At 49.7% G+C, this 15,540-nt stretch overlaps 2 protein-coding genes and 1 pseudogene across 3 annotated transcripts; 1 reads left to right on the top strand and 2 right to left on the bottom strand.

Moving 5' to 3' along the window:
• Positions 1 to 3,539: 3,539 nt before the first annotated feature.
• Positions 3,540 to 4,211, top strand: LOC121442615 (GTPase ERas-like). The gene has a single exon (XM_041644221.1). It carries the CDS (start codon positions 3,540 to 3,542, stop codon positions 4,209 to 4,211), a length of 672 nt encoding a protein of 223 aa, XP_041500155.1.
• A 1,253-nt stretch (positions 4,212 to 5,464) lies between these two features.
• Pcsk1n (proprotein convertase subtilisin/kexin type 1 inhibitor) lies at positions 5,465 to 9,025 on the bottom strand. 2 transcript variants are annotated; one of them, XM_041644220.1, is made up of 3 exons: positions 8,783 to 9,025; positions 6,053 to 6,601; positions 5,465 to 5,798 (listed from the first exon to the last, which is right to left on the bottom strand). In XM_041644220.1, the coding sequence occupies exons 1-3, from the start codon at positions 8,894 to 8,896 to the stop codon at positions 5,700 to 5,702; spliced, it is 762 nt and encodes a 253-aa protein (XP_041500154.1). In that variant the 5' UTR covers positions 8,897 to 9,025; the 3' UTR covers positions 5,465 to 5,699. The 2 variants fall into 2 exon arrangements, with proteins under 2 accessions (XP_041500154.1, XP_041500153.1); XM_041644219.1 differs by having other exon boundaries at positions 6,135 to 6,601; positions 8,783 to 9,008.
• Positions 9,026 to 11,425: 2,400 nt separating this feature from the next.
• LOC121442620 lies at positions 11,426 to 12,850 on the bottom strand (annotated as a pseudogene).
• Between the last annotated feature and the right edge of the window lie 2,690 nt (positions 12,851 to 15,540).

Genomic DNA, 15,540 nt, shown 5'->3' with positions numbered 1-15,540 from the left:
CTGTCCGGCCAGAACAGCCTGCTGCCCCTCAGCAGACCGCCACTCCGGGGACACAGGTAAGCGGAACGCTGGCATTCCTGGTGCAGACTTCTTTTGGCGCGGGGTTCCAGGGCCCCTTCCCTGTCCTTGCCTTGTGGAGTGAGCCTCACACTCTGCACTCGCTTCAGCTTCACCTTAGTCGAGTGCCTAAGTGCCCTGCGCTGAGCGGGAAGCAGGGCTGTTTCTTAAGATGGGAGGAGAAGAAAGGAGCACCAGGGCGCTACTGCACCGTTCTAACTTGAGTCCGAAGTGGAGGAGCGCGGATCAGGGTCGCCCTTCCCCAACTCCGAGCTTTACACTTCACCTGACTCCGACACGGGAAAGTGCAGAGATCAGGCGAGTTGTCCAAGCTTACCCTGGGAAGGACACCACGGAGCTCTCTTATTTGTATCAACCCGATGCCCTTCCCTCTTTGACCCCGTGTGCCCAGCCTGCTTCTGCTCGCCTTCCTGGGGCTCCTGCCTTCCTGGGTCGGAGATGCGAGTTCAGAAGACTGGTGCAAGTGGCTCAAAGCCGGTGTCCACAGGGATCACAGAGTTCTCTGGGAATGCTTCAGCAACACTCCACATTTTAGAGGCTCTGTGTAAGTTAAGCGGAGAGCCGAAGCGCCGGTCTGTGATGTATCTACCGTTCCTGCCGAGGAGCCTGGGGCCAGTCCCCTCACTCTTTCCCCTGTTTCTTGGGAATAAAAGACCTGGAGACTATATAGCCCTAGCCTTCCTGAGGTATCACAAAGATGAGGTTGAGTGGCCATATTGGGGGCTCACTCGGCCTCCCCCAAGCTCCTACCATCACTGTGCTAATCGCTAGCACCTTGGGGAGGCGCCCGTCTCATATTTATCCCCACCTCTGGTCACAGCACCCCTAGATTGGTAGTTGCTCTAGCCCCAAGTTTAATAGTGATTCTTTCCTGACCCTCGTTTTTTAATCTGGAAAGGAAGCTGTTCGTTTCCACCAGAACCTAACCTCTCTTTTCCACTTGTTCGACTGCCACCCCAGCCCCACCACCCCACCACCCCAGCCCCACCACCCCAGCCCCACTAGCCCCACCACCCCAGCCCCACCACCCCACCACCCCAGCCCCACCACCACCCCAGCCCCACCACCCCAGTACCACTACCCCACCACCCCAGCCCCACCACCCCAGTACCACTACCCCACCACCCCAGCCCCACCACCCCAGCCCCACCACCCCAGCCCCACCACCCCAGTACCACTACCCCAGCACCACTACCCCACCACCCCAGCCCCACCACCCCACCACCCCAGCCCCACCACCCCACCACCCCAGCACCCACCACCCCACCACCCCAGCCCCACCACCCCAGCCCTGGGTTCTACGATTTGGGCCTCGTGACGGAGGCCATCCTGATTCTTTCTAAGGACTTTTCCCTCTCTGCATCCCTAAACATTGCCCTACTCCAAAGCTCCGTTCTCTGCCCACCTTTCTTCTTACCCTACATCTCTTTGTGGGTTAGCACTTCCAGTGGCCCCTTTCAAGGATCCCTCCACCTAAGACCTTCCCCTGTCACCCCCATCTCTGTTCACTTCCCCAAACGCTACCGCTGACCGCTGCCGAATCTGCTGGGGACCCCTGGAACCCACCACCTGCCCCCAACTGCCACCCCTCCCAGTTTCTAGTGAACTGTATGGCAACCACCATTCCGGGGCTCTCTCGGAAGGCCCTTCCCCAACCGGATGTGGAGGTGCATTCAGTGAGCTAATGACTTGCTATTAGTAGCTAACACAAATTGAGCACCTGCTGTGTGCCTAACCTCTTCTACTATGTAAGATAATTTCCTTATCTTACATAGGAAGATACTTATCATATTTATTGTCCCTCTTTTCAGTAGCATTGTTCCAAGGCCCCAGGAGTTGAGTCTGTTTTTTGTCTTTGTTTTTGTTTTCCGTGCCATATCAATGCTTGGCGTACAGGAAGATTTTTTTAATTGATATTAAATAATAAAATACCTAAAATTAACTTATCTGGTGCCAAACAACGTGAGATTATAGGCAACGGTGTAGATTATAAAATAAAATGTAGAAAGTAATGTTAGTTCACAGCAGTTAAGGTTGCTTTGGTTGGGAGTGCTGCTGTTTTGAGATTTTTGTTGCTGGTGGCCGTGGCTTTGGTTTTTGGAGTTAAGGCCTCCCTTTATAACCCTGGCTCATCTGGAACTCCCAGAGATTCACCTGCCTGTGCTTTCTAAGTGCTGGGATAAACCTGTGCGCCAATTAACATGGGCTCCAGTGAAAACTCAGCTTGCTGGGCTTTTCCAGCAAGCATTAATAGTACCTCCTGAGCTGTCTTGCTGGTCCTCTGCCTGATTTTGTATTATACTCAGGATCAAATCCAGAAATTTGTGCATGCTAGGCAAGCTTTCTACCAACTGAACCACATCCCCAGTTTTTTTTTTTTTTACTTTCTGTGCCTATCTATGCCCCTGCCTCACACAAGTGGTTACTAGGCTACATGATTTGGTTTGCCTTTTTCTTTTCTTTTCTTTCTTTCTTTTCTTTCTTTTTTTTTTTTGTTGTTGAGATAGGGTCCGCTCCCAATGTGTTTTGTAACCGAGGCTGATCTTGAACTTCGGCAGTAAGATGTTCTTTGGGTGGGAAAGTTCCAAGCAGCCATTCAATCACCAGACAGTCACTACTGTGGCTAAGCTGGGGTTCAAAGACAACCAAACCACACCAAATCCCACTCTACTTGTGCAATGGAGAGAGACTGCTATGGGACAGAGATTCTTTTCCGCAAGATAAAGATGGTCAAAACTTTCAACATTCTCAAATTCAGCTATAGTGATGGCTCCACAGGAGCCGCACATTTTAACTGGGTGGGCTTTATGGAGTGCATGCTGATATCAGTAGAAGCAAGACTTGAAAAATCCCAGGGCAGGCCAGGTGGCTCAGAGATAAAGGCATTTGCTCCCAAACCTGACTACCTTACTCCTACAGGGGAAGGAAAAAAAACCTGTTTCCATAGATTGTCCTTAGACGGCCACACAAATGCTATGTACACAAGCAAGGGTTAAGTCCCCCTCTATCTATCCCAATCCAATACCTCCCATGCACAAAAAAATTGCAATTTTAAAAATGAGATATATATGAAAAACAAATATCCCTGCTCGGTGTTGAAGGAGTAGCTGAATGATAGAGACTCTGGGTTTGATTCCCAGACTTGCTAAAAGAAAAACTGCCTTCTATCTCCAAAAGAAAGAAACTGGACATGGTGGGGCACACTAACACTGGGAAAGCAGAGGCAGGAGGCTTGCTGAAACTTTGAGGTCAGCCTGACTTGTAGGACAAGTTCCAAGCTAGCTAGAGCTATGGTTAAGACTCTGCCCCACCCCCAAATAAGGAGAAAACGGCCGTGTATACTTAACTGTGTTGATTCAATGGCACCTGGGGGGTCTCCTTTCTTCCAACCAGTCTCACCTGTCATTGTCTTCTCTCAGCAGCGGCTATTTATATCTCTTCCTTGAGCTGACTGGTGGGAAATGGCATTGCCGACCAGGTCTAGTGTCTTGGACCTGAGCTCCAACACACAGTGCACCAGATCACCAGAGGAAAGCCAATGCAAAGATGCTGGTAGGCAGCTTCCGGAGTACAAGGCAGTGGTGGTGGGCGCAAGTGGTGTTGGGAAAAGTGCTCTCACTATCCAGATGACCCACCACTGCTTCGTCAAAGACCACGACCCCACTATTCAGGATTCCTACTGGAAGGAGGTGGCCCTGGACAACGGGGGCTACATTCTGAATGTGCTGGACACAGCGGGGCAAGATATTCACAGGTCCTTTCGTGACCAGTGCTTGGCAGCCGGTGATGGCGTGCTGGGGGTCTTTGCTCTGGATGACCCCTCATCTCTGGATCAGCTACAGCAGATCTGGTCGTCCTGGAGCCCTCATCAAAAGCAGCCTCTAGTACTCGTGGGCAACAAGAGTGACCTAGTGACCTCTACTGGAGATGCTCATGCTGCTGCAGCTGTCCTTGCTCACAAGTGGGGAGCCCCCTTCGTAAAGACCTCAGCCAAGACACGGCAAGGTGTAGAGGAAGCCTTTTCTCTGCTTGTCCATGAGATTCAGCGGGCCCAGGAGGCAGTGGTGGAGGCAAGCATGAAGAAGCCCCGACACCACAAAGCCGTCTGTAGCTGTGGCTGCTCTGTTGCCTGAAGATCTCTCACAGCAGATCAGGATGACAATTCTCTTTGGCATAAGAGTCCCCTTCCCCACCAAATAACAGTTACCATGGACACCTTTTTATTTTTCATTTGGTGAGGAGTTGGTGGTAACATGGGTTGTTTAGTATTGGCTGTGTTTTATGAAGCTTTATGCAAAATTAAATAAATGTTCTCAGGATTCAAAGCTACCTCCATAATGTCTTTTCTTTTTTTGAGACAGTCTTACTGTGTATTATGTAGCCCTGGCTGGAAATGAGAGCTCCTTGCCTCTGCCTCCTGAGTCCTGGGATAATGGGATAAAAGGTATGTGCCACCATGCCAAATTGTTTTGTTCTGAGACAGGGTCTCATGTAGTCCAGGCTGATACTGAACTCATTCCTGGTTGATCATCCTGTTTCCACCTCTCAAGTGTGGTATTACAGGTGTCTACAGCCAGCTTTCGTACTAAGTGTTAACGTGGGTGGGAGAATGTTGCTTGAGTTATGAGAATTCTTTCATTCAAGGAGATGTTGGGGATCTGAGCATGGTAGTGACACATACCTGTAATCCCAGCACTTTGAGGCAGCAACAAGTAGATCTCTGTGAGTTCGAGGCCAGCCTAGTCTACAGAGTGAGTTCTAGGAAAACTTGAGAAACTGCCCAATTTTGTTTTGGATACCAGGAATATAGAGAAAAACCTCCATCCTTGTACAACGGAAGATTAGACAGCGATGGAAGCTATATATTAAAGGAGGCAATGGTAGGAAGGTTAAAAAAAAGCTTTATGAAGTGACATTTGTTCGAAAATGTGCATATATCGAGGGCAGATAAATAACCAGTGTAAAGGCCATAAAGGCCTGAATATCCAGAGTCCTTTGTGGTCAGGGCTTGGCAGTTGGTGTGCTGGGTGTCTGGGCCAACTGCAGCATATGTAATCCACCTGGGGCTCTCACAACAAGCAACTCCTGGTCCTGGTGGGCAACAAGTGTAGCCCCTTGACCTTTAGTGCCATGGACCCGTGGCAGAGGCTGAAAGTGACCTCAGAGCCTCTCAGGGAACCCCATCTCAGTGAAGCCTAGAAGGGTAGCCCAGGCACCTGGTGAGTACTGCACGCCTTTACTGCTCTCTGTGTAGGTTCTTTTTTGCCAGGGAGGAAAGCAAAGACTAGGCAGGGACATAGTCCATGTCAGTAGTGGACCCGAAGAGACAGCCACTATCGCTCGCCCAGACCACCAGCCCCTAGAACACCCCACTCAGACAAAGAGCTGCTATAGATGGCATTTATTGAGGATTCAAGGGATGGGGATCTCAGGGTTGCCTAGCAGGCGGCTGTGGACATGCTGGCAGGAAGACAGGGTTGCTGGGGCGCTCCTGGATTCCAGGGCTTGCAGGATGCTGCAGCGCTCAGGGAGGCAGGAGGCGGCGTGCGGGCGCCTGGGGCGAGGAGTTATCCAGGCGTTTCACGCGTAGCAGCGCCCCCAGCACACTCTCGGGAGGCACCTCAGGACCCGGGTCCTGGTCCACAGATCGGCGGAGGCGGCGCGGAGCAGCAGCAGCCTCTGGTTCCGAACTTCCGGTGAGGATTCGCCCCAGCAAGTACCTGCAGGTGGAGTGGAATGCTGTGAGGATGCGGCTACTATTACCCCAGTAGTCCCGAACCTGAACACAACTTTGTAACACCACGTTGTTCTCACCCCCCACTCAAGCCGAGGGACTCACTACTTTCAGAGGAAGTCAGAGGTCCCTGCCTTCCATCCCAGAAAGTGCCTCTCCAGGCAGAAAGCGACCCACCCCTGGAGCCCTAGTCCTGCATAGTCCCACCCAGTCCGATAGAGGGGCGTCTGTCCCTTGTACCGGGATCCAGGACTTCACTTCCTCAGGCTCCAGCACGACAGCGCTTTGGTTATCTCGCCCTCCCTCCCCATGACCCCGGCACCTCAGCAGCTCCGGGTCCACCTCAGGAGTATCATCTCCGGTGTCCTCGACATCCAGGCCGGTGGGGCCATCATCATACAATGGAGGCCGGGGGCGCAGCGCAGCGGAGGGAGCAGGGACAAGCTGGGCCGCGAGGGCGGCGGGGTCTAGGCGAGCGCGGAGCAGAGCACGTGCCAGCTGTGCAGCAGGAGCGTCCGGGTCGTCGTCCGGGGCTAAGGGTGGGTCCGAGGCACGCGGGGAGCCCCAGACACGCAGCAGCTGCGCCAGGACACGCGCCTGCTGATCCTCCGCCTCCTGTGCCTCGGCACGAGCGCGTTCCTGTCTCTCGGCCTCCAGCAGGTGCGCCAGCGCCTGCGCCAGCTTGTGCACTGCACCCGCCGCCTCTCCGCGGGGCAGGGCCCGATGCAAGCGGCGGGGAGTGCCTGTCTCTGCCAAGGGCACTGATGCTGCACTCAGACTGCGGGACTCCTGCGAGAAGATGAAATGGGGGAAAAAAGATATTGTCATCGTCCCTCTAGCTCAACTAGGGGTGGGGTTCCACGGATCTTAAATGACTACCACATTCACTGAGCCCCTCAAATTTCTATCATCTCTAAGGCCCCCGCAGATCCCCAGGTATCTCCAAGGGCACACAGACGATTTCTTCTTCTTCTTCTTCTTCTTCTTCTTCTTCTTCTTCTTCTTCTTCTTCTCTTTTCGTTGTTTGTGTGTGTGTGTGTGTGTGTGTGTGTGTGTGTGTGTGTGGCGATATCAGGTTTTGAATAAAACTACAATATTTCGCTGCTGGAAATTAAATTTGCAAAAATAAGTTGGGCATGGTGCACACACCTTTGAACCCAGCAGGCAGATCTTTTTGAGTTTGAGACCAGCCTGGTCTACAAAGTGAGTTCCAGGAGAGCCAGGATTACACAGAGAAACCCTGTCTCACAAAACAAAATAAATAGCAAAGATCATTTTGAAAGGGAAATCCATGTCTCAAAATAATAGATTTTATGACCCACTTCTAGGGTATTGCACTCAAAGCCTACTGGACATAAATTACTGAACCATCATAGTGGTATTTTATAATAGCATGAAAGTAGGGGGAATAAAGGAAAGCATTCCCCAGAAATAGACTAGTAGACTCATGATACACTCGCAGGATATAGTGTGGCGCATCAGTAAATGAACTACAACCACACACTTCAATAGAAATGAATCTCCCACCAAAGCAGAACTAAAGAAGGTTCTGGGTGCTAGCATGCAGAAAAGCCTCAATTCAAGACCACATGCACACACACACATACACACACACACACACACACACACACACAAAGGCAAATTCTAGAATCGCACTTTAGATAGCCTAAGACTACCCAACACCAGAGATTTCTTGGTGAGATCATCAGAAAGCAGATAGCTAGCTTGACTCCATTTCTATGATGTTCCAAAAGCAGAAACTAAACAAACCGTCATTTAAAGCTAATGGAATCAATGGGCAGAAAATAGAAGGTAGTGCTAGCAAAGGAGTCCTAGTATCAGTCATACTTTATTCCTTAAGCTGAAGAGTGGCTATGGTGATTATTTCATCGTTTTTATAACCTACATATCTGCTAAATAGATTGTTCCATCCTAAATATTTAATAGTTAAAAAAACCCTCAGTGATTCAGACAGCTTTTAAGAGGTAGAGGAGCAAGCTGCTCCATGTCCCTCCCCTTGGTCAGGATCCAGCAGTCAGCCCCTGGGGAAATCAATCACCAGCAATCCCTCTACACACACACACACACACACACACACACAGCCCTTGAAATGTCATACATGCAACCCAACACTGCTGTATCTACTGCAAGGAACTGCATAGAAGTGGTCTTTCGTGCCTATGTGCACATTCCTTGTTGGGGAAATATCTGCTGTAATGCTCTTTGAGCCACCCAGGTGCAAGGCTAGGCATCATTTGAAAAACACAGTGCAGAGCAGAGACATCATGGCTTCTTCCCCTGCAATGACACAGCTCCACAATGAAGAAGGAAATCATCTCATGGATGCACAATGAAAACCCCAAGCATTCAATCTGACACCATGAAATATGTACCCTGAGGTACAAGGACCACTCCTTCCAAAATGAAAAAAAAAAACCCACAGAAACACATAGGTACACAGGAAGATGCGCCCATATACTACGTCATTACACATGAGGGTTCACAAATATACACATGGTATCACTGAGAAAGCAATCAGGCCCACAAAAAAAGTCAAAGAAGAATCTCCAGTATTTCAGGACGTTTAGGAGCAGCCAAACCAAAAGACATACTAAAAGAACACAATACTTATACAGCTCGGTCATCACATCCCAGGCTCACATACTGATACACCGACATCTTTTCTGAATATGCCCTACTGCCATGGACACAGCCACAGACCACTCTCGGGGCGGGTCGAGGTCAGACCAGGCCCCAGATGCTGAGGGATGCTCAGGATGCATCTGCTAGCTGAGCCCTGAGCACCAGCTCCTTCACACCCAGAAACTGCGCTTGGCTTATGTGGGGGGACTGTCAGCTGCAGCCCAGGACACCCTTGCCAATCTCTATGCACAAACCAGCAAGAATGTCTCCACAACACTTTCCCCCATCTTCCTCCCCACCCCCACTCCTTGCTAACTGGAATCGCACCTTTACGGGCCTCGTTGACAGGGCTGGGGGAAGCCGCAGAAGACCCATGAGCAGCAGCATCAAAAGGCCGACGCCCCCGGCCCTCGGCCCCCAGAGCAGCGGCGACCCTGCCATGCTGCCCCAATAAGCCGGGCTCCGGACGGGCGAACTGGCTGTCAAGTGCGCAGAGCTGGGACTAGAGGGCACAGCTGTGGCGCTCTGAGGCTGCGCACATCCAGGAGCCTGGCCCCCTCCTGTTCACCCCCTCCTGTCACTCTACGCAGGCGCAGAATTGGGGCTCTGGCCTCTTCATCCTGCACATCGCCATGGAGATGTCCAAGGGGCAAAGTGGAGAACTGAAGTCTGCACTGGCGGTTGCCATGGTAGTCGAAGGGCAGTTGCTAAGGCAATAGACCTTGCTGTTGAATTACCAGACAGACAAGGAAAATTGACTCAGTGGGCTGAAATAAAGGTCTGGTTTATGTCCTTGGGGAAACAACAGACTTTATACGCTATTAGATGGATAAACAATTACTGGATGCATGCCGTGGAGCACGATGTTCCCAGAAAAATGAGTTCAGTCCAGAGGACATGATGATGGACAGCTCAGTTCAAACTGCTATGAATTAGCCTTGTGCCCAAATAAAGCTATTACCAGCGACTGCAACCTCAAAATGAACACAAAGTTCTATAGGAGTGATAGGAGGTAGGAGCTCACTAAAGGCTCCTTTTGCATTTGCTCAGTTCTTTGTCTTCACCTCTCCATGGCTGTGTTTATTTTTTCCTCGTGTAGCCTCAGCTCTCTGCATCTTCCTTTCCCTATCTGTCTCCTCTGGTTTCTAAGTCTCTCATTTAATCTCTCACAATTTCTTTTTTAATTTACTGTCTGTATTTACTTGTTTTCCATAAATGCATAGATTTATGCCCAGATATTGTTCCAGAAAGAATTTCTTTTTTCTTTCATTTATAGTTGAAACTAAAGAAAAAAATCAAAATAGAATTAAAGCAAAGTATGGTGACATGACATACATTAAAAGTGAAGAAAAAAAGCCAGGCATGGTGGTGAGCCCCTTTTATCCCAGCACTCGGGAGACAGCAGAAGGAAGAGCTCTATGAGTTCAAAGTCAGCCTGGTCTACATAGAAAGTTTCAGGTTAGTCAAGGCTATACACTGAGACCCTATCTCCAAAAAAAAATTTTAAATAAATAATAAAAGTAAAGCAGGAATGGAGATGGCTCAATGGATTAAGAGCACTGGCTGCTCTTCCAGAGGACCTGGGTTCAATTCCCAGCACCCACATGGCAGCTCACAACAGTCGGTATGTAAACTTGTTCCAGGGGATCCAACACCCTCATACAGATATATATGCAGCTAGTACACCAATATACATAAAATAAAATAAATTATAAAAAATAAATAAAAGTAAAGAGCCAACCCCACTGGATTACTCCTATAATTCTAGAACTTGGAAAACTGAGGCTGGAGGATAGTGAGTTCCAGCCTAACCTGGCTAGAAAAACTGAGGCTGGAGGATAGTGAGTTCCAGCCTAACCTGGCTAGGAAAACTGAGGCTGGAGGATAGTGAGTTCCAGCCTAACCTGGGCTATATACAAGACCCTGCCAAAAAAAAAAAAAACAGGAAAAAAAAGATCCATCTGTGTGACCAAGGATCTAATCTATTGGTTACATCTATATATCCCCAGGGTCATGGATGATATCAGAATGCAAATCTTTTCCTGAGTGCCTTCATGGAAGCCTGAGGCAGGAGGATGGCTGCAAGTCTAAGGTCAGTTGGGGCTACACAGTAAGTACAAGGCCAGCCAGGGCTGCATAGTGAGACTTTGTCTCAAATCACACACAAAAAAGTACATTTCTTTCTAGACCTGAAGATTAAACACCAATATAATGGACACACATTTGTGATGGCTTCCATTTCTCCCATGTCTTGATGTTCACATCTTTTATTATATAACCCACTCCTATCAAGTGTGTGACAGGTTATTATGTAACATATTTGTACATTAAAGATGAAACAATCATCTACTGAGGAGACTCTTACTCTGCTGCTTTTGTTAAAGCAAGCAACCACCTGAGGCGTAGTATACCCCACTTTGCCCCCCAGACAGGGCTTCTCTGTGTAGCGCAGCTGGCCTCAAACTCACAGAGATCCACCTGCCTCTGCCTCCCAAGTGCTGGGATTAAAGGTGGGTACCACTACGCCTGGCAACTTGGGGCATTTTAAGTGGCAAAAGCTAGAGGCTGGTTGGCTAGACTATAGGAGCTAAGGAACATTCAATAGGAAACTGAAGCCCTTCGTTCTTCTATATGTTTTATTTATTTTTTAGAACTAGTAATAGCTGTTTATTCATAGAAACTGGGCAGGCAGACTTAATGGCACTGCATGCCCCAAGGCCTAGCCCCTTGTTTGAACCCTAGGGAAATGCAGAATGTCATTAAGAGACTGGGAGGGATGCCATGTTCAGTACTGTATAAGGTGTGAGAAGAATGAACAAAAATCTGGGAATCCCTCCTGAAGTTCATCCAGGAACTGAGTGCCTCAGGGTAAATAGTCCCAAATTCAGGTTTAGCCAAAACCCACAGGCAAAATGCTGAAGTGGTCCCACTGTGTGGAGGGCAGTGGGTGGGCGGGCAGGGAGGGAGTCATCAGAGGTAGACATTGAGGGTTTGCAGAATGTGGCGGCGGCAGAGTGGGCAGTTACAGACGTAGAGAGGTTGGTGCATGAGGATCTCGGTGCAGGCCTGGCACAGGCACAGTGCCGGCAGGGCAGAAGCAGCACGCTCTTGCTTTGGTCCTGGCAGATAACACATCTCTTCCTCGCCTCGTGCTCCTCCAGCAGCCTCCATGGGTCTTGCCTTGCTGGCGGTTCATCCTCATTGAGTCTCTCTCGGCCTCTAGTGGATGTGGATGCTGATCTGAAGCTCCTGACGTCCTCTTCATCGTCGTTGTCTTCTTCTTCTTCTTCTTCTTCTTCTTCTTCTTCTTCTTCTTCTTCTTCCTCCTCCTCCTCCTCCTCCTCCTCCTCCTCCTCCTCCTCCTCCTCCTCCTCCTCCTTCTTCTTCTTCATGAAGATTGTCCTGTCCCTGGATTCTGGCTAAAGACATCCTCCTGGCAACACCTTGGAGGGCCCCCAGCACTCCTCCCTGATTCGGCCAGCTGGCCAGCTGCAGGCTAAGTCTCCAGACTTGGTGCCAGGCCTCCAGACCCAGTGCCAGGCGAGAGAGCCGAACAACATCTTCTCAGAGCTGGTGGTAAGATAGTCGGGCATGGAGCTGATTGAGTGCTCCGGTGGCTAGCCTCAAGGTAAAACCTGGGTATAACATAGTCAAAGTCACTGCCAACACACAAAGCAACAACAGGAAAATAGTAAGATTGGAAAACATAGAGCCGGCCAAGAGGAGGACCACTGAGGCCAACAGCTCTAGCCCTAGCTGGCAGGGGGTCCAGAGGAGGTTGGCCATGGCCACCCCACTGCTAGAAAAGTGAGCGAGGAAAGCCACCAGCATATCTGTCATCCGCCACATAGCCTCCGGCACAGCAGCCCACAGGGCCAGCACCAGGGAAAAGAGGTTCTGAGTGCCGATGAGGCAGATGTTGACCAGACTGTTGATCACATAGGCCACCAGGCTCATGGCAATGCCACAGATGTCACAGGCCTGGCGCAGCAAAGCATGGCCGCTGGAGATCATGTTCAGGATGCCCCTGGTCAGTAATTCTCGGCTTCTCAGAGCTCCATGAGAGGCCAGGTGCCCTAGGAGCTTTAAGCTCTCCAAGCTAGAGTAGCAGCTGTAAAGAAAAGCAAACAAGGGCTGCAACCCCACAAAGGTAAATTCGACCAGTGCTTCAACCAAGGCCAGCAACGAGAGCAGGACTCGCCCAAAGTGGAGGAAAAAAGTCAGTACCGTGTGTGGCAGGTTGTAGATGAGGGCCAAAAGCCAGGCCAAGCTTGCCAGGAGGAAGGACACAAACAAAAAGTTAAGATCTAACAGGAAAGTCAACCAGTCCGGCACTGGGCCCATCCAGTCCAGCACCGGGACCGTCCAGTTTACCAAGGGGAACACAGCCTCCATGATAGGGCTGTTGTGTTCGGTACAAAATCAAGGCTGGTGGTCCTCAGAGAAGGCGGTGTCAAGTATTTGGAGAGTTGGGGTGGGGGTTAATTTGGAAGGGATGTGAATGCCTAATCCAGGGAGGGGGAGAACAAGGTCTGGAGTGGGTTGGAGGGAAGACTTTTAGGAGAGGGGAGAGAGTCCCGGGGCGGGCTGTTAGGGAGCGAAGAGGTAGAACAAGTCCAAAGTGACAGTGAGTAGGATTGTAGGAAATCCCACAGTTGTAGAAGCTTGAAGCAGCAAGGAGGCTGGAGACCAGTCAGACCGGGAGGAGACCAGGAAGGAGACGGGATCAGGAAAAGCCGGGCCCACCCGGACGGGCCCCCGCCCGGTGGGGGCAGCGCAGGCTGGGCACGACTCGCAGGCCAGCCACGCAGGTGCCCCTGTCCCACCCGGCCCCTTGTCCTCCAGCTTGCAGCTACTCTCTCTCTATATATGTTTTATAATTGTAAAGGCTTTTGAAGTGACCGCTTCCCTGATCAGGCCCTCAGATGACATTGTGACGACTCCTTGAGAGAATCTTAAGTACGAAACACACGGCTGCCAGCAGTGGTGACGCACGCCTTTAATCCCAGCACTCGGGAGGCAGAGGCAGGCAGATCTCTGTGAGTTCGAGGCCAGCCTGGTCTACAGAGTGAGTTCCAGGACAGACTCCAAAGCTACAGAGAAATCCTGTCTCGAAAAACAAAAAAAACAAACAAACAAAAAAAAAATCCAAATAAAAAGTGTTTGGCAGGAAACATGATATGACAAATGGCAATAATGATGATAAAGGAAATCAGCCACAGTGACTGAAAAAAGAAAATGAAGTGTTCTTGCTATTCTATTCAGGCTGGTCCTAAATTACCAAAATCAAATAGTATTCCTTCCTAGCCTAAGTAGTTAGAACTGCAAGTTCGCACCACACTATACTAGGCCATCACATTATTACTCTGTGTGTGTGTGTGTGTGTGTGTGTGTTTGTGTGTTTGTGTGTGTGTGTGTGTGTGTGTGTGTGATGCTGGGATTCAGACTCAGTGTTATCCTTTATAAAGAGGTAGGACCTGAGGCCAGCCCTATGTGAGGGCAGCAGTTCCACAAGGGGCAACAGGGGCGGGGCGGCAGGGGCGGGCCACCGAAGGCCTCTGCGGATCCCTTTGCGGGTGGGAGACCATTGACAGCGAGAGACAGAGAGCTGGGATATAGAGTTTATTTAGTGGGTTATGGAGGGGGAGAGGGAAGGGGAGAAGAAGGGAGAGAGAGGCAGAAGTTGCCTCTCCAGAAGGAAAGGACAGAGAGAGCAAGAGAGCAGGCTGGAGAGGAGGTGGAAGATCTGCTTGCCTTGGTGGAAAGGGGGGGGAGGGGGGACTAGGAGCTTGTCTCTTAAAGGGACAGGGTGTCCAGGTGACAGAGCAGGCCAGCAGATTACAACACTCAGAGCCTTGATACTAGACAATCACTCTTATCACTAAATTGCATCCCCACTTTTACACTTTCAGCCTGTAATAGTGGCTGATACTTGTAACCCCAGAGCTTGAGGTGATGAGGCAGAGAGAGTGCCTTGAGATGATGACCAGCTAGGGTTACATAATTCCAGGCCAACCTGGCCTAGAGCAAAATGCTGCTTACAAACAAAATAGTCTTTTTCGAGACAGGGTTTCTCTGTAGCTTTGGAGCCTGTCCTGGAACTACAATCAGCCTAGAACTCCCAGAGATCCACCTGCCTGTGCCTCCTGAGTGCTGGGATTAAAGGCATGCGCCACCACTGCCTGGCGACAATATATATTGTTTCCAAACTGATACACATTATTTGTGGTGCTAGGTCCAACCTAGGGCCTCACATTTACTAGGCAAGCCCTCAGCACTGCCATACAATTGTAATACAATCTCAAACTCCAGTTGAATATTTTTTGTATTGGGAGAGCCAAATTCAGGGTGTCAAGTATGTAAGATAAGCACCCTACCACTGACTTATACCTCCAAATCTCCAGCTGAATATTTTAAGGAAAAAAGTCAATAAATAATGTATGAATTACTGCCAAATATGTACTTGACTATTCAAATCAGCATATAAATCAGCTTACAAATAGGAGGCCAAGTATTCATCACTAGCTATGTAAGAGTCAAACTTGAAGTAGACAAAGGGAAAGGTTTGGGAATGTAACTCAGAGGTAGAGTTGCTCAGCATTCTTGAGGCCCTGGACTCCCATCTCCAACAGCACAAAAAAGTTTTAAATGAAGTTTCCAGGGACTTGGGACATAGCTCAGTTGATAAGAGTGCTTGCCTAGCACCCTTGAGCTCTTCTATCCCTAGCGCCACACAAAGGGTTGGGAAAGGCAGTGCACTGTGATCCCAGTACCCAGAAGGTAGAGGCAGGAGGATCAGAAGCACATCCAGATCAGCCTCAGCTGCATAGCTAGGTAGAGGTCAGCCTATACTACAGGGGATCTTGTTTCAAAACATACAAACAAAATACCACAAGAGTTCCACAGTTGCAGAGACGAGCAATGGTGCTGGTTGCTTTGACAATGTGAACTTGCTTAATGCCTTTAGCTCAACTCTATGCTTTAAAATGGTTGTGATTTTTGTAAAATACATTTTTGATCTTTGCTTCTGTTTCCTGGAATGCAGTTCCTAAAATGCTTGGAATATTCAAAATGATTATCTTTTT

Source organism: Microtus oregoni, unplaced genomic scaffold (assembly GCF_018167655.1).
Source record: "Microtus oregoni isolate MIOR12 unplaced genomic scaffold, Mior012 000092F_ref0000046, whole genome shotgun sequence".
In the NCBI taxonomy this organism is placed as follows: Eukaryota; Metazoa; Chordata; class Mammalia; order Rodentia; family Cricetidae; genus Microtus; species Microtus oregoni.
The sequence above is the reverse complement of the archived record's forward strand: the minus strand, read 5'-3'. Positions and strand labels throughout refer to the sequence as shown.